At 40.2% G+C, this 27,530-nt stretch overlaps 1 protein-coding gene across 7 annotated transcripts in view; it reads right to left on the reverse strand.

The window, feature by feature from the left end:
• Window positions 1-24,022, reverse strand: part of elavl2 (ELAV like neuron-specific RNA binding protein 2) — a 33,952-nt gene extending 9,930 nt beyond the window's left edge. Inside the window, exons 1-4 of one of the 7 annotated variants that reach the window (XM_037112649.1) lie at window positions 24,001-24,022; window positions 6,461-6,551; window positions 5,102-5,345; window positions 378-481 (exon numbers count right to left, since the gene is read on the reverse strand). In XM_037112649.1, coding sequence (XP_036968544.1) covers window positions 378-481; window positions 5,102-5,345; window positions 6,461-6,532 — 420 coding nt within the window. In that variant the 5' untranslated portion in view covers window positions 6,533-6,551; window positions 24,001-24,022. Of the gene's footprint in view, window positions 1-377; window positions 482-5,101; window positions 5,346-6,460; window positions 6,552-18,384; window positions 18,543-19,718; window positions 20,174-24,000 lie in introns of those variants that run through there. The other 6 variants (XM_037112651.1, XM_037112648.1, XM_037112650.1 and 3 more) reach the window with 6 other exon arrangements.
• Window positions 24,023-27,530: the final 3,508 nt, after the last annotated feature.

Here is a 27,530-nt window from a genome sequence, read left to right on the forward strand (position 1 = left end):
AGTTTTTCCACCAGCACATTGAGTGCTACATTGCCTGATGAATGCTAATGGCAGCCACCTCTCTGTAAAGGCATACAGCAGTGCTACAGCACATGCAACCATAGAAACAGTTCTGCTCTACTTGAGGCCCAGGCGAAGCCGCATGTGCCCAGATTAACAATAGGCTCCCTTTCCACCCCACATTTCTCCAGCCTCGTTAGGCTTCGACTCCAGCACCGAGAGCTAGACATGAACAGCATATTTTAGATTTTTGGTATATCAGTGAGTTGAACGTGTCTGTCTGATTAGGCTCCTTACACAAAAGATAACAAACAAGTCAATGTCTGTGTATAATTTACATAAATCGGATTTTGATAAGAATCAAAATTGTATCTTACCTTAATGGTTTTGGTCTGAAGTCTCAAGCCATTTAAGGTATTGATGGCTTTTTCTGCGTCCTTTGGGTCCACGTAATTCACAAATCCATATCCTAGGCTCTGACCTGCAGTCACAACACAAATACACACAGACTGAATTATTGGTGAATGGCATCAATGCAAAATAGTCAGTAATACTACACACAGATGAATAGCTGGTCTTTATTTCATGTTTGGTAGAGCATGAAGGAAACAGGAGGTCACAAGCCCAGTTCCAAACAAACATCTACATGGCTCACAACCTTTAATAAAATTCTCAAACCAACTCTTTGACAAGTGCATCTCAAATTAAAAACGACAGGCTCTGCTTTCACACCAACTCATCTCTGACACAGTGCAGTAGCCGAGGCTCAATGTGTTCCCCCTCCCTCTGCAGTTTATCTCTAAAATGTACAATAGATTGACACCCACTCTTTATGTGCACAGAGGCAATTCAATTTCCTCCACCCACACTGCTGGGTCTCTCTGCAATTTCACTGCCGGTCAAGTTCACTAGCTCAAGCAGCTTCAGCATATTAATACAGTCTATAAGCAACTTGAATTTTTTTTTTTTTACTGAAAACCTTAGATGAGATTAGATGCAGGTAATATTTTTTATACACACCCCAAAATGTAATTTAACCACAGGACCAGTCCAGACAGATGACTGACACATAAAGGTCCCCATTTTTTCTTCCTTTAATTAAATTCAAACTGCAATTACAATTTCATCTGTGTATGTGACATCGTGCCAATATACAAAGTTTAAAAAAACGAAATTACAAAACAGAACCCCCGCTGTTAAATATCATTTTCACCGTCGCTATTAAATAAGCTTTACTGAACATCTACCAAAAGGACCTGAACGATCTACTTGCTTACCACCATGAGTCACTGCTCTCATGGGTTGTTCTGCTGTGATCAAGTAAAGTTCATAAACTTCATTTCACCTTCCGTCTCAGGGGCTGTTGTAGCCAGGAGACACATGCCGAGCCTTTGAAATGAGCTGGTGAAATGACACTTTTACTTAAGCCTGGAGGGAAAACTGCCTGCATCGCCTCATTCTACTGTATGTGGGCCCACTACGCCTTTATAGTAATGTCTTCCTGTGTATCCACTACATCTGCTGCAAACACGTTCCTATAATGAACAACTTGCTTACTTTCAGTTGTCATTAATGTCGAGGAAACCTGCTGAGAGCTGCGCCCAGATTTCAGTACAAGACTAGTGCTGCCCATAGTGGGAGGAAAACGACACAAAGACTAAGCTGCAGCAGCCAAGGCGAGAACATTTAAAGCAAAGAGGAAGCATGCATCTCTCTGGTGATTACTTAACATCTGATGTAGCACCAGTACGCAGATGTAGGCTGGCTTAAGTCCATTGCCACAGGGCCAAGGGAGAGACAAAAGCAACACAGTCTGGAGGGGATAGGGTTTTATGTAGAGCTGAAATTGAAATCAGAGCATCATTCCTGAGAAATGACTCGGAGGCTTTGAATAACATTAAGAGCCTAATTTCTTCCCAGCTGAGTTTGAAGTCAGTTTTTCCACATCCCAATTCAAGCTTTTATCATCTAAAAATAATTTAAAGTACTAGTTTAACTGCTTTCTTCGTAATAGCCTGCTGCTTAGATACTGCTGATGGGCATCATCAATCCATACTGCAGCTTGTATGAACAAACTGACACCTAATAACGCCTGCATTGTCAAAAACTACTGTTCAACAGTTTTTGCTTTAAAATTCTTAGTGCTGGGATGTAAAAGCAGGTATCTAAATCTTCAAATGTAAAAATGTGACAAAGTAAAACAATTTTGTGACACATCAACACAAAAGCAATTATGGGCATGCTGAAACTTTAGCATTGGCACCGGATTCATTTTTTTTTTTTAGTTTGACTTCATCAGCTTATACATTTACCTAAAAAGAAATTTCCTCCCTGAGGTGTCCTCTTTGAGAAGTATCTACTGCCAGGAGGAGAGCTAAGAGCTGGCCACATTTGTATTTCTTTAATAAAAAGGCAATTTGTTTTTTACAAGGCTAATTACTCCTAATCAGATCACCACTGATGCTAAGAGCCTTTGGAGCAGACCCCATCCATCCACGCACTGCTTCACTACAGATGCTGGTGCAACTGTCACCCCTAATCCAGTTGAACAGAACCTCCCATCCAGAAGACAAAGTCCAACTTGTATAGTTCTATACTCTACATTACTTGCTCCATTTTGCAAAAGGTGTAAACTAGAAATTAACATGACATATGCACTTTTTTTCCACAGACGCGTACGTCTTTTCCAAAGCTCACACAGAGAAATGAACACGACCGCAACGTGACACACAAACATGAAAACACAGATCGAGCGTCAGTCTTATTCAGCTCTACAGCTGTGATTGTCTGGAAAGCTGCATAAGGCAGACGACAAGATGCATAAACAACTGACAGTTACTACACTGTCTAAGGTAGCACTGGACCATCCCTTAGAGAAACGGACGATAATTGCAGGTAATTAAACTACATTTGTCCAAGTTTTTTTCCCTCTTTAAAGGGGGAAGACGACTATAGAAAGTTGCAAAAAGCAACACACATTTAGACCGGTACACCCTGTATCCAAGATAAAATATAGACATGCATTAGATTTCCAGACATTAGTCTTTGCCATATTGTGGAAAGAAAGAAAAAAAAATTAGCAGCTGATTAATGTACTCTTCTAAATCAACATCTAAATTTACATACCAGTAAAAGAAACAAGTCTTTTAAAGCCCATTAAACAACCAGCTGCTGCCAAAATCTAAATCAACATTAAAAAGGAGAGACAGTCTACAAGGTTAAGCAGTATGGTTGGATCAACTTATTACCTTTTTTCCTGTTTTTAATCAATTTTCTTTTTCTCTATTTTTTTTAAATCAATGTTGTCTATGAAATAACACACAGCACTATAGAGGAACCCACGCTTTGGTTACATCTGTTTATTCATAAGCTAATTTGTTTACAGATTTACTAAAAGATCAAAACTTTATTTCAAGCGTTACTTTACATGAGTCAGTGGAAGGCCTGCAGTAAATGGTTTTCTTGGTGAAAAAAAAAAAGAAAGAAAGAAAAAGGGTTCAGTGATGTTACTTGCTGAATCTTAATCTACATTTCTACTGCCCCACTTCATGGGGGCGTGCGGTGTCGCCTCAGGGGCAGGCTGATTTCAAACAAGCCGTTTTATTCCGTTCCTTGCACTTAAATTAATGTGAGAGCCCTATGTTCACACTCGTTCCTCTAGATATGCAACCTATCAAGCATGTTTATGTTCAATCACCCAAGCAGACTGTGTCCGACACTGATTTTAAACAAGGATCACTTGTCAATTCAGCTCAAGCCATTTCACACATTAAACAATCAAATGCATTTCTTGTATGCATGGCTAAACAAGGGAGTTCATTCCATGCAAGACTACACACTCGACAAGTTTCGTCATTGCTGCGTGACAAAAGTATAAAATTCAGTAACACAATTCAGCACAAAAGCCCAAGAATACACCAAACCTCTGCGGCTACTGTTTGTTTGCAGTGACGGAATATAAAAGCTCTGGATTTGTTTACGGAGCACCGATGACAGAAGACAGTCATACATACTCGGAGTACTTCACAACATTTTTAGAATTTAGGCTAAAACCATGCAAGGACAGACCTGTGAATACTGGTCAGCTATACATAAGCATTGTGAAATATTTAACAATATTAATAATTTAAGCCCAGATGTGGCTTCCATGTTAATTTAATGGAGGTGACTATCCTGGACTCCCAGAATAGAGATAATCTAGAATTATTAAAGCTCTAGCCTCTTTGTTCAACAATGCTTCTCAATAAGATCTATTCACCCGAGTGGCAGATTTCTCGAAAACCAAATGCAAATAGAAAGAGATGCTTGCACACATCCTTACAAAGGCCTGAGAGGCTCATGTCCCCGACCATCGGGCTGCATTATAAAAGAAGCAGATGGAGGAAGGTCTCAGTAACCTTGACTGAAACAGCAAGAGCCAAGCACCCAGCAGCCTCTGTCATCATCTACCAGCTCATGTCACACAGGCCACGTCAAGCTGCATTCCTCCCACTAAAAACTGAAATGATACCTGCCCAAATACAAGGAATGTTACAATGAGATTAAATTTAAGACACTACTGAAATTCCAACAGTTAAATACCCTCTTTGAGTAGAAAACCCTCCCTAAAACTCACTTTTTTGGGGGGGGAAATGCCATTTTGCTTGTGGCACTGGTATCATCATACATATTAGAGCAGTATTAATAGTAATTCAAATCAGTCCTTATGCTGCTGCTTGGAGGGTTTTATAATGGCTTCTATGTAAAGACAGTGCCCGATATTCCCCATAATGAGATGCAAAATGATTGGCTGACTTTCAAAACAGAGGCCTCTGCATTTATTGGGGGTAAGACGGTCCATAATTTATGATGCTAGATGTCAAATACACAAAAGAGCAAATCACATGCTGTGCATGCATAAACAGACAAGCTTACGACATGGACAATACTGCTCATAGGGCCCCACTGATGCATCATTTGGGTTGAACGTTAATGTCACAACTTCTAAATTAAATCTAGTTTATATAATAATTTTAAATCCAATTACATGCCAAAATGAGCGCATAGTACCAGTTGGATCTGAGCTATTAACCAGCCATAACAATGAAAACAGTTGCATTACCTGTTATTTTGTCTCGCACTAGTTTACAGGATTCAATTTCTCCGATGCTCCCAAACAAACTCTTCAGCTCCTCTTGGGTCATGTTCTGAGGCAGATAGTTGACTATCAAGTTAGTTTTACTGTCCTCTATGCTCCCTGACTCTACAGGTGAGGAGCAGTTGTTTGAGATTGTTGAGGGACCGTTGCTTGTGTTGTTGCAAGTTGGCCCATTGGACAGCTGTGTTTCCATGGCAGCAATTACCTGCTAAAGAGACAGAGAGAAATCAAGTCAACACCACATGCAGATCGAGCTGAACGAATCTAAAAGCAGCAGACAGTTAAAAAGGACACTCTTCACACATTTAAATTTGTTTTGTAGTAAACTGTTGATTACTTAAATCGAAAGTATTTTGCAGGTAACAACGCTGTGTCAGAAAGATTCTACATGCAGTTGTGTCTGTGTATTATTTTATTCAGTGTAGTGGTAGCATAGCAGAACCTTATAGGTTTTTAGCTTCTTCAAAAACTGTAAAATGTCAGTACTTTGTCTACCTAGAAGAGGTTGGGATTGGTTTTATATAAATTGTGTCTTTAGCACTGATATCTAAAATGTTATATCTTGCATCACCACCACTGACTGGGAAAGTAAATAGTTAGAAATTGTTTTAAACAAAAAAGAGAAAACACAATGAATTCCCTCTCTTCTATTCATGATTGCTGCTTTTGTTTCCGGGCAAACAGAAGAGACTTTCTACTGAGAAAGCAATGTGATGGTCTATTAATCTGTCAGAAGCTCAACAATTGATAAAGCAGTATTAAAGCTGATAAGTGGCATGTTTAAACATATCTTTCAAAGTTAAATGTGGCGACCAAAGCGAAACATTTCATTCGGCAAAATAAGCTAGATATGCAAAGCCTGTAACAGCATCAAATCTGCAGCCGTCAGTATGCTAGCGTCGAACAACAGGCCTTAAATGATGTGGTATCAGTTAAGACAACCAGCAACAAATTAATGTATGAAGAGTCCTTTAACACATTCACCGTGCGCTGATCAGTAAAATCACACCACTGTGCATATTCTTCATATCACATTTTGACTAATTTGAGCACAAAAGGCCAAATAAACTAAAATTTAATAAAAGTTTCCTATGAGAAAAACATGTCAGACAGAGGCTGACAGGTTTAGACCATACCAATACAGTCAAACATTAGTGAGCTCAACCCGTAAACCAAACCTCAAAAAAGCCCAAATTCCAAATGAAACATTTTGATTTGATTATCGAAATATGACTGAGAGCTAACGTCATTGGTATGGCCTGAGCACGGACAAAAAGCAGGCCTTCTGGCCCAAGTGATTTCAAAATAAGAAGTGCCACAGACCCCAGTCCAAGGCTCAGGCGCCCACGAACCACTTCTAAGCAGAGAAGCCACATCGCACAGTCTGACTGCCATGTTAGTTTGGAGTTGCCGTCTGAAAATGTGGACACAAAAAGTACTTCATGTTAGATCAACAAGAACAAAGCAACAGTCAGATGCGATCAACATGTCATTGTTTGGGGGGGAAGAGAAGGAGGCTATTTTTTTTAAGCAGCTGTCCATGCAGTCTGCCTTAAACCAGAAGAGAAGCAAAAGGCAATGTTTCACTCAGTCACAATACATCTTCAGTAAGGAGCAAACAGCAGAGTGTTCAAAAATCTGGCCACAACAACATTGACAGTGAGCATGAGGAATGGCAGTTGGTTAAATGAATGGGAGAGCTGCACAAAAATGATCACTGAAATTGCGAAAGCACAAATCAATCGGTCCACTCAGATTGCTCTCATCCAGCAAAAGAGCTGATGCTTAAGTTACGCTGACACATCCTGCACTTGTTATCTAGTCTTCAGCTCTCAAAGCATTAAAACCACAAATATCCACAATGAAATTATCGACAGGTTTCCCACAAGCCTCAAAAAAATAAAAAACTCTCAAATATAAGGCAATAACTTAAAGGATTATATCCAACTTACAAAATAGGTAAAAAGCTACACCAGTTCAAGGTGTATCAAATTACTAATATACAGATAAAATTAACAAAAAAATAAATAAAAAGTGGTGCATCATGTTGGCGTTACTAATCAAGGAATTAAAGGGTATTTGTTGTGTTACACTCTTAAAAATAGAATTGTCCACGATAGTTAAATACAAATTCGACCACAGCTAACAATTAAAAAGACACATTTTTAATTACTGTCCACGTGTAATTAAAAACATGGGTCAGGTGTTGATTTGACTTGTACATGTCACAAAAATGTTCCTCGCAGGGTTTCTGAGTGGAGGTGCCCCACCTCACGTGAAATGACAATCACGTCTACTAGCATCACAGCTAATTATTGCATGTTTTTCCTCAGGTAAACATGCAGGTAAACTATAATGATGTCATGTGGTGCACACTGGAACAAAAAGACTTTTCCCCATAAGATTACATTGTCAAAAGAAGCGGCTGTGAATTGCTGGATACATTTTTTTTTTTTGCGTCATAGCCCCAGCAAAATGACGATCAGAATTTCATTAATTCTGTCATTTGAACAGTCTCACAGGGCCACACCGTTGAATAGTTTAATTTCCATTTAAGTTCATGGATGGCTGAACTGGAAGTTCGGAGCACGACCAGTGGAAGTCTCTAGCAGGTATACTCTATGGGCCGCATACAGAATCTATGTGGACGAGTCAGGTAACTTTACCCCCTGGGAAGTCCACATTGTCCCTTATTAGATCCATGGGTGAAACCTTGTGCCTAAACATTCTTCAATGTATTCCATTTAAAAATAAACTTTTTGAGCAGCACCGCAATGTTAAACATGTCAGGAAAACAAAAAATGCAAAGGCAGCACAGACAGACAATTCAGCACGTGCAAAAACACGTTTTCATTTCCTTATTCTGTAGCTTAACAACCACTTCAGTATACTATAACAGTATGGACATGTTAATGCTACTGTTACGCACATGCATTATGTGCTGGTGAATTAAAGTTTCACTACAGAATATAGATGATCTTTAGGCTGCAGGCTTTTCAAAAATCCTCCAAAATATACAGCAGAGATAACTGAGCACTAAGTCTCCTATTCATGATTTGTTCCACATTGTTGGCTGCATCCAGTGAAAATGTCAACTTGCCACAACTCAAATGCAAAATGGATTTTCTCTACTCAAGTGATGACACACTGCACAGCAACTGTCAGATTGGACAGGTACAACCCAATAAACCTGATCAATATTTCTGAGTGGGGAACATCTCAAACTGTATTCAAAGTGCACAGCCATACTCAGCCAGAGGGATGGATAATGTATGAATCAAAAACATGAAATCTTACATTTCCTTATTATTTCAGTAAGCCAGAAGGAGATTTAGTTCTTTATGCCATATTGATCGCACTGTTCTTTGCCTACTATGTAAAATATACTGTTCTGTGCACGTTCTCTGAAGTATTTGCAGGTGTCGATAAACATATATTGTGTGCTAGAGATTTCACACATCCTCCCTCAGTCATTTTATTTATTTATTTCTACAATATTCTAGTCCTAGACGTATTTTGAATCTCATCTATATAAAGTGAGTGCAGCTGTCATGATTGAAGAGAATCAAGTTTTTTAACAAGCAGCATCTTCATTTGCTGCATTTCTCAGTCTGTTAATTGTGTTGCGACGCTGTCACAGCTCAGCTGTCGCTGTCAGATGCAGCCATTGGTTGTGCCGCGCATCATCATATACATAAATGCACGTGAACTGACAAATTGCAGCAAACATCTCGGTGTCAGTCGGATCAAACAGCTGTAGATCTGCTCTGGATTCTTATTCAAGTCGAAAATAATTACGACCTCGGCTTATCCAAGCGTGAAAAACTGGAGGTGTGCTGTGAGTGTGTGTGATTCGAGTCCACTGTGATAGCTTGACTAAAAATGTACTTTGAGCAAAAAGATGCAAATATCAAGATAAATAACACTGCTAAGAGCAAAATCAGTGTGCATCTCTGTGCATAAAACAAAGCTCATCAATAGGGGAAAATATGCCTGCGCCCGAGCACAACGCAGACTAATCAGGACTGTAAAGAACAGAAGGGTTTGCATGCATCATCATTACATGTTGCCAATAGCTTGTTTTTAATCTTATATTCTCTTCAAGAGTCTAAAAATGCCTGAAATATTATGTATTGGCAGATAGACATTTCTTTAATGGACTGATGTCTGACACAATGCATCCACTTTGCACATTTGGTCATGGAAAATGCAAACTTGTCAGACACAAGTTGTAATTTGTAAAAGTGTTTAAAGCGGTTTGTTTTTCCTCAGTCAAATCTAAACGCACGAGTCGATCGACGGATGACTACTCTGTTAGACATGTTCACTTATCTCCTCAAACTCCACAGCAAGCTAGTAACAAGAACGAATCCCCATTCAGTTGTATTCAAGTGCCTGTGCAAAAACCTTCTCGCAACACTGCATCCTTGTCTGAATCAAACAGTTGCTGACAATATGCTTATTTCTGTGTTGGCTGAGATGTGGCAGATCAGAAGCTATGTGTAAATTGGTGTAATACACATAAAAATGCACTGTAACAGCATCTCTTAACTGTGCCTACTGACTGACTCGTTCTGTGTTAGGGCAGTCATATAAGTACACTTGACAATGAAATTTGCTGCTCTTGTGATTCATACTGTTTAATCTCTTTAACTGATGGTCTGACAAAAATGCAATTTTAAGTCATTCATTTGTCTTTATTTTTGACATTTTAAAACAGAAAATGATTTCTGGAGCCATTACACATGGAAAATGATAAAACTGGCACAATGACGCTCTACAGGAGCTGTTTTACTACACTAATAAAATGTGAAGATGACTGAAACGTCCAATAAATAATCTATACTGTGAAAGTTGAACATTCAGAGCAACATTACTTCAGGGTGGGGGAGACATTTCTGTGTAATGTACATGGAGTTTTTCCTTGTTTCACTTCTGTTTTGAGAAATAAATCCATCTTTATCGTCACTGTTTTCAGGCTTCTTCACATACTGTAGACAGGCTGCTTTGCCAGTGTTGCAGTGTGCAAATACATGACTCACTTGATTCACTGGCCTATCCCTAAACCAAGGTCAAAAACACATTGACTACATAACCCATGCAAAAATAGAAACTAGAGCCGTACAGCAAACAGCTTCAACCCGTATGACACATTACCACAAATACAGTTCATTCACTAGCAGAAACAATGACCCCTGGTGAGCGTGCATGATGGCCACGTGGAAGACAAACGAGAATATTATGGTAACATTTAAAGTCTTGGCCTTGGACAAAATCTACTGTCCAGAGTTAGAGGCCATTACACATCTCAGCCTTACTAAAAAGCTGAGATGACTACATCTACCTGCGTCTTTACATTGCTTTACCATCCACATGTGTTACCCAATCTCCTGCGAAGCTTATATAGGTGCAACACAGTTCAGACTATTAAAGTGAGTTCTCAGTCTCACAGGGCACATGAGTATTGAGTTTCTCTTGTAAGTAATATGTATATTCTGCTTCTGTTACCTGCGTCAGGAAAATCTTTCAATATGCAAAGAGAAGGTAAAAAGGAGCTGAAGCGGTGAACTAGAAACATGGACAGCCATCAACTACAGGTGTCAACTGCTTCAGCACATCGAGGTATAAACACAACGTCTACCGTGCTGTTGCTCTCGCATGTTCAGGAGATACGACTCCCTGAATTAAACTGCCAGACAATGTTGTAGTTTCATGGTGTATTTCAGACATTCAAATATCACAGTATACATTGGGATGTCTTTATATAAACATTAAAAAAAAAAAAAATCACTTCACACAAGAGGATTTTATCCATATTCTCATCTTATTCTCTCTTTGGCTGACTACAGATGCTGATATATACACAAACATTAAATCTTGTAGAGCCAATGAGTACATTAGTTAGCTTACAAACTTTTTCGCATAGCTGCACGAGGCAATATAGCCACACTTTCAATTGTGATTATCCCCTTTTTGAATCCTCTCTGTGACAAGGTGGCAGCCATGTTGGTGTGGGTAAGTATATTGTAGCAAGATGTCGTAGTTCACACAAATCCTAATGGTACTTCAGTGTCTTTAACACAAAGTGTAACCTGACAAACATCATGTGTGTAATTCAGGACACAATTCAAACTGGATCAAGAAAATCTAAGTCTCTTGCCACTAACAACTACATATATTATTTAATGAAACGAGGTCCAACGACACAAACCGGAAGAGGAGGGAATCCTTATCTCAGTTACAAAGGATGAATAAAACTTGCTCCATATAGACAATACTGATAGTGGTGTCGTAGTAAACAAAGCTCTGTGTGTGTACTCTTTTCACTACAGGTGAAGGCTAGAAGGCTGCAGGCGATGATATACTACAATAAACTTGTCTGTGGCATCATAAACTGCATACTTCTGAACTATCATACTTGCTCTACTCCAGACAGCACCAAAGGGTTTTCCCTCACGGCGTTACTCCCTATTAATATCCTGCAAGTGCAGCAAAAAACAATATCATAGCAACTCAAAGATTGCTCATCAGTTTCCAACTTCAGCTGATAAAGGCAACACCAATTACAGCAAGTACAGTCAACATCTACACCAAAATACACTCCAAGCATCCCAGTCGCGCGCAGATGGGGGCTTGAACTTTACAGGTCAACTGAACACCCCTGCTGCTCTTTCCATCTGCTATTTGTCTCAAAGTATAAAAACCACTGGGTGACTGTAAAAATATAAGTAGCGCTTTCACATGTTAACTTCTTGTGGTTTTGTTAACGCGACAAAATGGGCACAAAGACAGAAATTTCAAAAAACCTAAGAGATATTCAGCCAAATGTTTCTCACATGCCAAAAAAGATGCAATCCTAAGCAGTTATGGGCTCCACAAGCAGCCTCCCCCACATGCAGAGTAACAGAGAAAAGCAGGCCACCAGAGAACATATTGTTGAGGAGAAATGACTTCCTTCAATCTTCATTTCATATGTTTCACCTTTTATTCTAAGTACAAAGCACAAACATTGGCTATTGTCCCGCCTGAGATAGTGCCACAAGGCAGAAATATTTCATTAGATAAACACTTGGAAGAGGAAGGCTTGGCAAGACGCCGCTCCCCAAAAAATTTCAGTCAAGGCTTTCACTGCGTGCAGCCAGCCAGCAGCCTTCTTTTAGTGCAGGCATTTGAGTGCGGTGCTGCTCGTTTCCCTCGAGGCCTTGCCTCACCGTTTTCGTCAGAAACCAGTCCCAGATAAAGACCATGTGGTTCTTTTTTTGTTTCCCCATCATTGCTAAGATAAACCCATCCACCTCCACACTTTTACCCGACTGAGCGGCTGCCTTTTAGGACTCATTAAAGTGCAGCGTGTTTAGTTATTGGTACTCTCAGATCCCACAGCCTGCTCACAGGAGGAAGAGAAGCCTCTGCACGCAGTGTTACTATGAAGAGAACGCAGAGATTTCCAAAGCTAACACAGAACACTTCTGACCTTAAACGCAAGCTAAAAAGTTATCCATACTGTCACAATGACAATATAAAAAAAAGAAACTAATGACATGGCTGAGCAATAACTTTACATGCAGTCGCTATATGTTTGTACCTAAACCACATGTCATCCTACAACCTCTGAAGCTGCTGGTGCTGGCTATGCTTTTTGAAGCTCACTGATTCTGCTAATTAATTACATGGAAAAATGACTCCGAGTGGGTGTTTGAAAGCAAGATTTCACAGCTGATCAGACTCTCTTGAGGTACAGCTGTAAATTAACTGATACGGAATCAATCACAAGCTGATAACATTTCATACCTGAATCCTGTTCAGAGCTAAACCAATTAGTCAATTGATCCAGGTCCTCAAATGTGTGCACTTCATACTTTTCTTTTATATCATGAAACTGAATATCTTCAACCAGGGTGCAACAATGAAACTGCCTGGGACAAGTAAAATGATGGTAATAACTAACGAGAGACTCATCTCACTTCTTTTCCCTATCAAGAGTCGCACATGTGCAGTACTGAGAGGGCATTGACGAGAAAATGGTGGCAGAAAAACACCTTTATGAGCTGAAGCTCATCCTGAAAACAAGTTCATATTTTGTATATAATATTTGTTATTTGATTACCACCGATAAAACAATTTGTGTAGGGGCAAGTAAAAAAAAACAAAACTTTGAACCCTGTGTTCTGAGGTGTTGAGAAAAGCCTTTTCCACTGTTCACTATTGATTAATCATAAATATAATCAAATGAATCCATATGAAAACAGTCATTGGTTGCAGCACTAATCTCATTCAGTTACACAGCTTTCCTGATGCAGAAGTTCCTGGGACTAGACATTTCTGACAAATGTACCATAGAAACAAGCTAAAACTCCTTTAGCTCTACAATAAAAAAAAAGTTGTGACTTGATACACTTAGACTGCCATTTTAGCTTCAAGTAAGAGAAGTCATACTTGCAAATATTAATTTTTAGGGTTATTGACAGTTATATTGGACAAAATTATTATTTTGATTTGTTTATACTTGATGGAAAAGGCCTGTTTTCTTCAGATTATTAGTGACGCCGATACTAAATAATTCCATATGCACACTTTTTGCGCAATAACACCTAAAATTTATTCATCAAATACTTGTGACAAAACATATGTAACGATTTGTTACATATCTTTGCATGAAGTCTATCTCTAGAGATTACATAAAACATGTCACTACATTTAATTAAGACCTTTCATGGGATCAAAAGAAAATATTTAATAAAAATGATGGGAGATCACTGAGGAGAAAAGTAGACCAAAGTTTTTACAATTTTTCCATACATAAATAATTAAATAAATATAAAAACAAAAAGGCCATGTACAGATCTGAGTCACTGCAGAAGTTCTTTAAGTTGGACCTGAAGCCAACAGTGAGATCAGCATGTTCTGATGTGACACTGAGCACTTAAAGTGAGGAGGCACGAATCTCTGCTACGAGCTCCTCAGAGGATTAAATTGACCAAGTATGCGTGACAAGCTGCAGAGTGAAGAACTCCAGAGAGCACGAAGACATGCACAGCCCGTCTCTCTTCAGCTCTCAAGCTCATTATGTGCATCGCACTGGTACACTTTACCTTATGTTTGTATGTATATGTGTGTATACTTATATGCCTGCACATGTCACAGTTTACAAGCTATCAACCCATCAATCACAGGATACATTTCTATGTGCATCTCCTGTTCATCACTACCACACACCCATTTACCTCTAGTGTATTCATTTTATATATTCCATTTCTCTAGATCACCTAGAGCCCCATTTAGGTCTTAGATTTTCATCTCTCATTTACTAGTACAGAGAGATGAATTTCATTGCCAACAACTGCTTCAGTGTTGTTGTGCATATGACAAAGAACTTAAAACTGTCCTTGAAAACTAAAAGCCCACAAGTAACAGTTCAAAATATCCCAGCTGAAAACACAGATGTGACTAGTCTACCCACACAATGACGTGTACAAGGACAAATGAAGAAAGAACATCCAATGCTGTAATACAGTAATACTGTAATACTTGATGAGAAAAATAAAGAGTAATGTGACGGCAGCGCTGGGGAGGGTGGCTCTGGTGTTAAGCTTCACCAAAACATGTACATATTAACCCATTGCCATGTACTTGTCCCTGATGTATCTAAAATATACCCGTGCACACCTTAAACATTTTTTTTTTAAATTTTAATATTTAAGCGGACATCATTTCCATCATAAGCTGGATGGATGACTTGTGTATTTTAGAAGCTGTGCAACGCACAAGTCTGTAGATCTACACTCAGCATTTAAGACAGCTTTGTCTGCAGATTAACATTTAAAAATCACAGGCTCACACTCAATACTTGGATAAAGTTTGTCCAGATCTAGCAGAGCAGGTCTACAGTGGCTATGGGGCTGAGAGCGGGTTAGTTATGCAGCATCTCTCGCTCACCAGCGCCAGTTAGAATAATACTAAAAAGTGATGCAATGCTGAGTTATGATTGGCATTCTGCCTCCGAAGTAAAAATGTACGATTTCTCAACAACACTAGAGGAGAAAGGAATAATCCTGATATGCAAGTGGAAAAAAAAAAAACATTTACTACAGAGTCCACCTGAAATACAATTCAGTTGGGTAGTTTCAGTGCTCAAGAGACAGAAACATGTTTCGTATTGAATTTTGACCAGAGGCATTTATTTTATTCTTCCTAGCTTGATGCTGTTAGAGAACCAATGTAAAAACATCCACCTGTCATTGCTCATGTAAAATAATGCTCTTCATATTTCCTCTACTTCAATAAAAAGTCATTTGAAATAAATGTGAGTCTCCTATGGTCAGATTAACAGCTTCTAACACTATTATGATACTAGTTGACTCAGAGGTCCTATGGTAAGGATTTAATACAGAGTTACTAATGTCAAATATATCGACTCAGACAATATAGTCAGGGTAAAAGTAAAAAAAACAACAACAAACATTACCAAAGATCTGAGTGAAAGTCGAATCTATAGCTGGCACCAATTTTCAGATACTGCAATACATGCTTTCATCTGAACAAATTAAAAAAAAAAAAAAAAAAAAAAAAATCAGATGTGTGGTCTATGTTAACAAAATAAAAGGATGTGAGTGTGATGCTAAAACTTGGACTTAATATTCAAAAGTCAATACCAAACAGCTTGAAAGAAAAAAAAAACCAAACAAACAAAAAAAAACAACATTTGATACCTTTTAAAACTTAAAGTTAAAACTAAGGAGAAACTGAACCAGGTTCATCACAGAAGTTTTGATGTTTCAAGTGACTATTTGACGTCTAAAACTATTAACCTCAAAAAGTAGTTACTTGGATTTTAGTCAATTTAGCCACAACGCCAAACTGTAAATCTGTGTTTTTCCATTTTCTATGAACTTCAATCCAATGATCTAACATGTAAAAAGAAATGTCTGGATTGTTTAGGCACCACATGGTATATTCACACTACCTCTGCTTCTCGCCACCATATGCCTACACACTCATACAGCCAAACTACACTAATCAACACTCATCACATAACACCTATACAGAGCCTGATATAGGGCGATCTATGAAAGCTGCTGTGATGCAGCGACAGGGTCAAGAACACTGCATCGCCTGGCTCCGGTAATGACCCACACATGCAGAGGCAGGGCCACCCTGTGGCCAACACAATAAGGACCAAATGAAAACAGTCATGTGCAGCATCCACAGAGCCCAGACTAGATCAGCTGCAGAGGGGGGAGTGAGGGGGGAGGCAGCAAGAGAAGAAAGGGGGATGGGGATGGACATTTTAGAAGGACAATGGGGACAAAAATTGCTCTTTTGCTAAAGCCACCCACTGTATACTAACCCAGTTCTGACAGCAACACACATTGCTGCACAGAGCGCAGTGATGTGGCCTTTGGAAGTTCACTCACTGTCCTGCGTTTTAGTCACTCTGTCAGCAGCCTTTATTTAGAAAGGCAAACGTGGGGGCTCAATAATACATTAAGACAACCGCTCTTATCTCTTGTCCCTCTCAGGAGCAGCACAGAGGCTGAAGAAATTGTTCAGGCTGCACGAACACTGAGGGGGAAAAATGCCTGAAAACAGAACACATCCGTATAGAAATAGGAACATGTGGGCATCCACCATCTATAATAAAGTTGATCGTGTCATGAGCTCTGTAATGATACTTAAAATCTTATGCCAATAACAAGATAGCTCAATATCAACAAATACATATTTATGACTAAAAAGTAGTATATTTAAAATTAATTGGTCAGACACAGCCAACTACTTTATTGGCAATAAATTCTGCATTTCTAATATGATATAATTCTTTATCTGCCCTACCAGTCCTTTCTTACTGGTCACAGAGCGTCGAATCAATATTGAGATAAATGAATGAATGTAAAGAAACGACATTCAATTCTACACAGTAAAGGTGTGAATGTCTTAGTTATAAATCCTCTTCAAACTCATGAATACAGAGTGTATCACACCCTTTAGAAGAAAAAAAAAAAAAAAAGCAGCACCCTGTGTCGTTTTGCTGGACTGTCCCCCTGCACCCACAGGACCACAGATGTCCTGCGTGTTGGCAAGCCTCCTGGTAAATTAACTGGTCAGGCTCTTAGCTGCTGGCTCCACGATATGCAATCTTTTTCATGACCCACCGACTGAAAATTACTCACCGCAGACTGCCAGCTATAACTCGAGATGCCTGTGGCTTCAACATATTCATGCTTAATATTCAAGGCCAGATAATGCGTTCACAAAAGCACGACAACATGCAAACTAGAGAGGAGTATGCTGTTGAGATTATGGTCCTAGCAGCTGTCTGAAGCCTGAAATTACAATTCACCTGCTCCTTTACCTGGAGGTGGTTTGACCCAAAACAGCATCATGACATCAGGCACTGAAATTAAAAGTGCTGCCTTTGTAATGGATGACAAACTGCATATACATACACATTCTAAATAAATACTACATTTTGTAGCTTTAACGTTAAGGAATTGGGATTTCTGCAATATTTAGGAGACAAGACAAATGGTGTGAGACTGTGCTACAAAAAGCCACACCTGTATTTATTGTTTTAATTAAACCCCGTGAAAAAACAGGTAAAAGTGACAAGAAAGTGGCTTTCCTGTCTTGCCATGAGGCCTTTTTTTCTGATTAGGTGGATGAAGGGGGGAGCGTTCAGAGCAGCCTCGCTTAATTGATTCATCAGAGACACCTGAGCTCCTGCAGTCAACAAGTCCAACCTGCCACTCCAAGTCCAAATTAAGCTGCCGAGCAAATGCTAAAAATCACCAAAAAAAAAAAAGTGCTTTTATTAAAACTGCACTTTCATGCTAGTCTTAGTTAAGGCTGCACTAACACGCGGCGTAGTCGGCCAAGCCTGACGCGGTTTGGATAGCTTCCAAAAACCAAGATAGACAGCGTCCTTTCGGCTCAAATTTAGCTTTCTAATCACAAACGCGTCATTTTGCGTGAAAGCTGACAAAGCCGTTTTTTTTCGCGCCTGTTCTCGCTGTTACAGCAACTATTAATTTGGCTAGCTAAACACTGCATTATACTGTGCAGCGTCACGCCACGTTAAAACGCAAATAATTCCAATGGAGTTCTGCGAGCGACGCGTCTGACTCGTTTGCGTGACCTTTGCTAGCTACCGTAAATCCTCCAAAAAACGCTTTTTCGTACGCCCTTTTTTCAGCAGGGTTGCTTTGGACAGTTAATATGTTGACAGTGTTTCCTCCGTGGTGTCTTACCTTGAGGTGGTGAGTCGGCGTATCGGGCTTTTATTGATGTAAAGTCTGCAGACATCAAACTTTCGGTCGCAGTCTATGCGCAGCTGAAAAAGGGGGCGGTGGCGGGAACTACGCCACCCCAAGTAAACTAATCAGAGCCTCGGCCAATCAGCGAGGAGCCGGTCTATAACCCGGAAATACACTATTATCTGATTGATTTGCTGCAGGTGTTTCTGCTGCATGCAGCCGAGCCTGGTGGCTTCTCTACAAAACTGTCAATGCAAAAGGACAAACACACAACAGTGACGCTGCCGGAGCTGTGGACCCCAAAGCGAAGTCAGGGTGTCAAGACGGTCCTGGGGGTGTTTAGGGACACCCCAGCAAAAATCGAGATTTTAGTTGAATTTGGCAGATTTTAAAGAGAATTCCTGAGCATAGCTATTTCGGACAACTGACTCCACTGTCACTTCTATAAACAGCCTATAAAAAAGGACAAAACCTAATAAAATGAGAATAAATAATAATAATAATAAAAAAGATTAGGATACAAATCCAGGGTGGTTTTAACGAAACTACACCTGTATTTAAATTCAGCACGTCCATCCAAGCATGCCCACGACAGCAGAACTTGCAAAATATCATCCAGCAACTCCAAGTAGTGCAACACACAAGGCTGTACTTAACCTATATAGCAGTGATGCTTTTTAGAGAGTTAACGCTGAATCTTCCGGCTTATTAAAGGGTTTGGGTCACATTAAATGTGGCCATGGTTTTGAATTTATATCCTACAAAAATGCAAGTTTTCATATTGATTAAAAAAAACAGCTCAGATTACAAAGAAATATCAAGCAAATTTGGTTCATTTGTTCACTGGAGCTGTTATTAATTTCCATTAAAATGCTGCACACAAGACCAGTGCTGGTGGTCTAATATTTCCAACATGAAAACGTTTTCACCTCAGATGCGGTGAAATAAGCGACTACTATCAATGCGGATCCCACGTTTTCAGCACTCTGCCAAAGGCCTATATTTCTACACACTGGAGCAGTAAATGCGTCCGTCCACGTCTGCAACGAGCACATGTAGCCTTCCTCATCCTGCCGTGTAATATTGCCAAGGCACCGCAATTCAGAGTTGTGGAGGAAGACACAAAAAAAAAGAAGAAGAAGAAGATCAGCCGTCAGTGGAAACATGAATGCATCACGGTGACTTCCCCATCGCGTTCACATGCAAGAAAGATAAGCCTGAGACTACACAGTGGATGCATGGTCTGCTCTTAGGATGGACACAGGTTAGAAAATCTCGATGTTCAAAATGTCTGAGGTGAATGAGCAAATGTGTAAAAAATAGCTTACCGTTTCTACAAATGAAAGTTATGGACGTCCTTTAGGGCAAACAATCTCTGAATGAAAAACACCTGGCACACCAATAAAGCTTGTCAAATGATGGATTCCGCTCTCTTTAGTTCAAACTTGGAAACATAAAAAGCCAAACACAAACAAGATAAAATGGAGGAAATGAAATATTTATTAAATCAAAACACAGAAATGAGTTCCTTTCAGCAAATGCATGGAAACAGAAAAAGGAAAAAAAAAACGGAACAGAAGAAATAAAAGGAATCAAATAATTAAAAAAGCCGGCTTCTGCCTGTCTCGCTCTTTACAGGTGCGCCACACAAATACGCGACATCACTGAGTGGAAACCAATGCGAGGAGGAGGTTGTCTTTAAAAGGAAGATAGTCCTGCCGGCGAATATATAGGGCCGTATCACAGCATGCCTATACCTCTCCGCTCCCTCCGTTTCATCCATTCAACCTACACACGAACACGCATCGGACGCGGAAGTATACCCGGAGTAGCTCCCCTCCACCGCTTATGCACACACGAGCTCTGCGCTGCCATTGGCCCCGCGCGCGCTGCCTCGTCTGGGAAGCTCGAGCGCACCCCCAACCCCGTGCGCCCTCCCTCCCTCCCGAATCGCGCGACGCCATTCGTCGCCGACGCAGTCACTCAAAGCGATCAAGCGATTTTTTTCTCCTAAATATGGCATTTGAAGTCAAACATCGCCTCGCCGAGACACGCACGGTGCAGCGGGCGGGAGTAACACCGCGGCTCCAGAGCAGTGTGTGTTGTTGTTGTTGTTGGGGTTTTTTTGTTTTGTATTGTTTTGTTTTTAAAAAAAAAAAAAAAAAAAAGCCCACCACACTGTCACCATCATCACCACCACCATCATCATCATCATCATCCTCCTCCAAGAGAAAGGACAGAACAGATCTGACCGTACTGGACCACGTTAAGCATCACTCATCTGCTTTATTCCCATAAAAACAGGCACACACACGAAAACCTCCCTCATCATCATCATCATCATCATCATCATCATCATCATCTGAAGGGACAACATATCTGATTCCGTTTTCTCTTTGTCGCTTCAGCACCACGGACAGCTCTCTCTCTCTCTCTCTCTCTCCCCTAACAGCTACAGCAGCATGTAGCGGTGGAGCAGCAGCAGCCCACACGCTGCTTTCTCTTCCCACCGTCTGCCTCACACACACACACACACACACACACACACACACACACACACACACACACACACACACACACACACAAACACAGTCAATGATCAGCCCTCGATACTCAAACCTATCGGCTCGGAACACACGCGTGGGCGTCAGTTCGGGCTCCCCCGGCACGTGTTTTTTTTTTTTTTTTTGTTATTTTGTTTAAACAATAGAAAAAAAACGCCCTTTTGCGCGCTTTTTGTCTCTCTCACGACGCACGCCGTCTCCATCCAGAGCAGGAGCGGTCGCGGTCGCAGGCTTATCCCGTCGCACATCTTTAGGGTGGAGCAACAGTTAGGAGCCGACCAAAAAAAACAAAAAAAAACAAAAAACAGATCGATGTTGTTTCAGCGGCAGAGAAGAGGCTGTCTGACAGCTTCAACACAACAGCACCAGGCTCTGGCATCTTATACATTATCCACATGTACACATGCTTAAACACACTTTACTCATTCACTGGGGGGCAGCAATTAATTAATTAAAGGAGTGTGTGAAGAAGTTATCCACAGAAACACATTCAGTCCTTATAGACAATGACTCTGGTCTCAGATCAGAGAGATGAGCACACAAAAGGAAGAAGAGGAAACACAAATATGCACCACGTTAACCTCTGGAGCAGCCACAGCACACAGGAAGCAATAGGAAGCCTGGAAGCCATAACCATAATGTTCATTCACCATGCAGCCAATTCATTCCCCAAAGTAAATCAAAACTGGTGCACAGATCACTCTGCCAAATCTAGACGAGACACCGATTTGCAGATGCCAACTCTGATGCCTTAAAGTACTAAAACGTGAGCATCAATGCAAACACACACATGCACACACACACACACACACACACACACACACACACACACACACACATATATAATCCTGACATTGTCCCTGAGCAGATACTGTACCTGACACTTGATACGTCTCAACCGAGTCAAATGACTTTAGATTCTCACTGGTGTCATTGTGTCATTTCACAATCAGGCACTGGATCTACTCAAGGACAGCGTGCAGCACTATACGTGTTCATGTGGGTGTTGTGCAGTGTTGTGTGTTGTCACGACTATAAGTGGCTTCTGGAGTCCAATTTTAAAATGACCTTTATTTTATGTTTGGTATTAAAGTAATCCAAAAGTAAAGGGAAGCAATCAAGTTACATTACTTCTATACTGTGACACTTGGATTACATTACTGATTCTACGTATTTAAGGAGGTAATTAGTAACTGCACTGGAAAACATTATATATCAATATCCATATCAATAAGCCCCGAATCTCTGCATCTACAAGCCTTTGTATCCTTTCACGAAGAATGAGAATGAAAATGGTGTAGAAACACCTTTTTAAACAACACTACATAAGAAATAAAGATAAAATTAGTCAAACATTATAGAAAATACCACGGAATTCAAGGCACTGTAGACTCCCATATTGTCATACGTGCTGTTTCGGCTACTATACAGCAGCACACATATGATTCTGAGAATTCTTTGTGTCAGGAAATAAAAAATTAGCTGTACTTAAAAATGCAAACGTGTCCGCTATAATCCTGAGGCACCGTCATAGAAAGCACAAAATGGAAGTGCTATAAATGTTCCCAGGACTTCCAGGCAAAGTATCAACCCAATAAAACTTGTATATAAAAAGGACAGAGACACCATCAGCGCCATGTCAATCATTTTAGCCTTTTAGCAGATTTGAGGGATGTGAGGCTTTTTGAGCTTCTTCAGGAAATGACATCACAATCAGCTAATGATACCAATGCAGGCACCGGGGACACTCCTCTCATAATAATGAGCATATCTCAAAAAGCTATACAGTACACAGTGTTCAAGTCACTCATGAAGTAGTTAGAACCAATACTGATAAATTTTGTGAGTTGTTTGGTAAAACATGTGTTTTCTTTCATTTAGGACACAAATGATAAGGACTTGCATAACCTTTTAGCTGAGGATGTGCAGCTTTCAGGAAGTAACATCAAGAAGTTAAAGTCAAGAGCAACCAGGCTATACCTTTGACTTAGCTCTTCAATTAAATGCAACTCAAAGCTGGACAATAACTGAAAAAAATAGCCAAATAAATCAATAATTTAAAATAGTGCTCATGAATGCTCGTTATCTAAATAGGGTTGTGACGGCATATGTGCCGTGCATCACTTCCTGTTAGAATAAAATATAAAGTAAGTGCACTTAGAGCCGATGTGAGTACACAAACCATAAGGACACGGAGACATGTGCTGCTGATCATAATGCACAGCGCACAGCTCTCCTGCTCCACTGAAAATCAGCTCACTTGGTTTGATGTAGTCCAATTTTCTGTCTCAAAAGACTTTGAATTTGCATGACAAAACTCAAACATTTTAACGGAAAAAAAAAAAAAAAATCAGCAAAATCAATCTCCTACGAGGCATTTCAAGGCTTTACATCTTGATGACAGCACATGTTTAAGTCTCGCCGCTCCGCTTTCTGGCTTTGGGGGAAGTTATTCATGCCCACAAATATCAATTAGATCATTAGCATTTAGATAGCATATAAGAATTCTTAAAATGAAGGAGAACATGGACCTTTTGGCCCTATTTTTAATGGTGATTTGTGAAAGTGTGTCTCAAAAGAATGTCAGGGAGAATTACTGGCGAGGTAGATTATATTTAAAAGATCAGACACAAGGAAGGGTCAATACATCACGACAAATCAGGAAAGTGGAAGGGCAGCAGTGATTCTGTGCGACTTGTTTCCAGGAATAGACTTAGACAGGAAAAATATGGAGGCAGCAAATTAACACCTAATAAAAGGGCTGCTAAGCTAATTTCTCTTGCCTGCTGAACAAACTGACAAATCGTCTCTCTCTCTCACTTGGTGCTGCTGGGCTTCCTCCTTAAAATCTGACTTACATGAAGCTGAATCCGCGGGGATGTTATCACAGTCTGGCAGTCAATAATACAGGCTTGGGGATGAACAAATAAAAAAAAATAAAAATAAAGCAAAGAAAGAAAAGAAAGTCTCACAACACTTTCATATTATGCCACTCTGGAGATTTCCCTGCGTGGCAGCCGGGGCAACAATCATTAGAAAATCTTACCAGACTCCTGCAGCCTCGGTCCAGCAGCGTCCTGCTGTCAGGGCCTCACAGCAAGCTCCCGGCCAGATACACCGCACCCAGGGAGCAGCAGGGAAACAACCATCTTGAGACAAAGAAGCACAATGCAGTAATGGAGAATGGACATGTTTGACCCTCTGAGTGCTTCAGATAAAACACCACTAGTATTTTGTAAGTTTTTTGTGTGTGTGTGTGTGTGTGTGTGTGTGTGTGTGTGTGTGTGTATGAGGTTTTTTTTTCCACATCATCTCAGCAGCCGCAGCTGCAACCGACCGTTGTTTTTGTGGAGTTCAACACCAATGTTGTATTTTGTAAGTTTTTTTTGTGTGTGTGTGTGTGTGTGTGTGTGTGTGTGTATGAGGTTGTTTTTTCCACATCATCTCAGCAGCCGCAGCTGCAACCGACCGTTGTTTTTGTGGAGTTCAACACCAATGTTTGCAGCTCACATCAGCTCCACTTCCTGGTGTGACACTAAAGAGCTGCTGGTGTGGCACACAGTTTCCTGACCACACCCATGATGGGCTGTGGAAGGGGCGTGGCCTTAAAGGAACACCTCTGACTCAGAGAAGGTGGATGAGGAGTGAGAGACACAGCTGAAGATGGAGGCTGTCCTGGATATATGCACATAAAGACATGATTGTCTTAAGATATAGAAAAACACTATGTCCCATTTTCCTTTTGTTTGTTTTGGATCCTTTAGTTGATGTTATTTTTCTTTGGGTCTGTGGTCTGTTCTTCAGTCCATGAGCTGTAGAGCCATACAGAAGAGATTGTTTGTGGATTGTGGTGATGTTTACTCAAATTAATTTTGTGGTATAAATAAAAAAAAAAAAGCAATAAAAACCTCCAAATACGGACACATTCTTCTGTCGTGTGTTGCTTTCATCACATCGTAAAAAAAGGGAAGACTGTCCAAATGTTAATTTAGAGATATGAAATATGAAAATCCCCCAGCTATTGTTTTTTTTTTTTTGCATTGCATTTTAAGTTTTCTAAAGTGTTAAACAACTGTATGCAGCAAACATATCTAATTTGCAAAAGACTTAAACACCACATGATTATTATTGAGCTTTTTAATTTAGTTACCTGTATATTCAAGTTTATTTTTATATTTCAGTGTCCAGGTGCAAAGTTAGTCATGTAATTTAAAGGAAAAGCAAAGCTAAGGTGTTAAGAATGGTTAAATATATAAACACTGAAATACGTTTCGGATCAGTTGTGTACTCTAAAATTATCTGAAAATGTATGTTAAACAGTATTAACTATATTTTATATCAGCAGTTGACATTCGTCTCTCCTCTGTCTGGGCCCCCTAGTGGTTGATCCCGCCCAGGATATCACAATGACACCTGTTCAGGCATTTGATCACATAGAGTAAATTACTGGATTACAAATGTTGTGAGATTCATCATTATCTCGTTAAATGTTTGCTCATGTGCACAAACTTCCAGAATATATCTAATAAAGACAAAGAGCAGTGAGAGTGAAATCGTAAAATGCAGAGTTTCTAAATGCCTTCCTGTAACGAAGGTTTCAAGATTTTAAAGATGTTAATGAGGTGGATTTCACACACGAGACCATTCGAAGCCTTAAACGTGATGAGTAAAACCTTTAAACAACTGGAACACACTCCCACATGTATATTTTGGATGTTTTCTTTCCACTCGTCTGATAGCAGAAATGTTAAGGAAGCAAAATAGCCCCCGATCTCCAAAATGTAATCAAAAGGGCATGAAGAAAAACTTTCTAACCTTCCATGCTGGCCGTTAAATTAAGAAGTGAAAACATACTCGAAGCAGGAATGATAAGAAATAAGACAGAGACGATAACCGAAGAGGATTTTGGTTACAGGAACCTAATATCCATGTGAGAGTCACCATTATGTCAGGCTGCATGGTGCTTACTGGCCGCAGGGCTAAAAGGTGGCAAACAGGTTCATCAGGGGACCCTTTACTGAAAAGCAATATAACTCTAATGGAGAGAAAGCGGGCTGCAGATCAGATATCCATCTATATTTCAGGGCCACAAATATGAACGAACGTGTAATATGGACACCCCCTCCTTAGAGGGAATGTAGGTCACTGCTGGGGTCATTAACCTGATCCATCTCTGTAATGTGGAGGCCAAGGACTCATTTGGACAGTATGGATTGGCTGCTCTTTTTTTATTTTTTATTTTTTTACTTGCTCCAGGTCAGTAAATAGGCGTTGACTCCACACAGTAGGGGGCGCTCCTTTCTACATGAGTGAATCACTAAATGACTCAGACTTACTGTGTTCTTTAGCTAATTTGGCAGAACAATCGCAGTACAAGTACAATTTGAGGTACTTTTACTTTAATTGAGCATTTCCCTTATATTCTCCTCTGTATCTGAACTAATTTTAGAACAGACGTTACATTGATCTTACAGCTGTAGTCAGCACTTCAGAGATTAAACATTTGCAAATATAAGATCTGCATATAGATATGATTTAAATATCATAATATGTTATTTTTAAGGGAAGTGCATGTCATTAACCCAGATGGCAAAAGCAATTTATCAATAAAGATGGATGCTGCTGACGAAGCAAAACAGGACCCAGGTGCTTGTGTCGCCGACCTGGTCCAGCTCACAGAACATTCCCATTTCAGTCCCCTCTCCAGCTGGATCGTCTCATCTCCGCTCTGCTCATTGATAATCTGTATGACTGAGCCAGTGTGTCCCACCTCCTGCTATTAAATGTCAAGGGTGAGCGCTCTTGACCTCCGCACCCTCCCTGCGCACTTACTGGCAACCGGCGAGGCTGACAGGCCAGCGTTTTGTCAGACGCCGGGCTTTCTTGTCTCTCCGATAGATTCTAGCAGAGGGACTAAGATGTCAATAGTGGCTCCTTTGAGACATTAACGTTCCCCGTGCTGGAGCCTCTTGTGCGACAATGGTCTCAGTGTTGCACGGAGGTGATTATTAATGCTCCCTGCTGGGACCGGGCAAAAATATGTCGAGATGAGCTTCCCGAAAGGCTGCAAAAGAGGGTAATAAGCAGCAGCACCGCTGTAAAATCTCTCTTTGGATGTGCCTTTTCCTCTTTCAGCCCAAAGATTGCTATGATCAGAGAGAAGTGTCGAGACAGGGGTTCTCCTCCGGGACTTTGCTCAATTATTTCTTAGTATAACAGCCATTTCGTGGTAACAGCTCTATCTATTTAAATCAAAGAGCCACGCAGCCATTTTTAAGAGCTCACATGTTGCACTCTGGGCTTTAATATATGTCACTTGATACAATAAGGACCAAGAAATGCTTACTTTGCGAGGTCGCTGGGGCGTAAAATAGCTTCAAATTGTGCTACAAACCTGTTGGCAGCGCTAGAACACAAACTCTATCTTGGTGTGGTGACTAAGCTCGTCTCTAACACGCAGTGTGTTGATATAGGAGCAGCTTCGATGCAGCATTTCTAGTGAAATCACAACTCTGATGAACTCTGGGAGTAAACACAACTAAAAGTGGTTTTATTATAAACCACAATTTCCTTTCA

This window comes from Acanthopagrus latus, chromosome 10 (assembly GCF_904848185.1).
Source record: "Acanthopagrus latus isolate v.2019 chromosome 10, fAcaLat1.1, whole genome shotgun sequence".
Taxonomy (NCBI): domain Eukaryota; kingdom Metazoa; phylum Chordata; class Actinopteri; order Spariformes; family Sparidae; genus Acanthopagrus; species Acanthopagrus latus.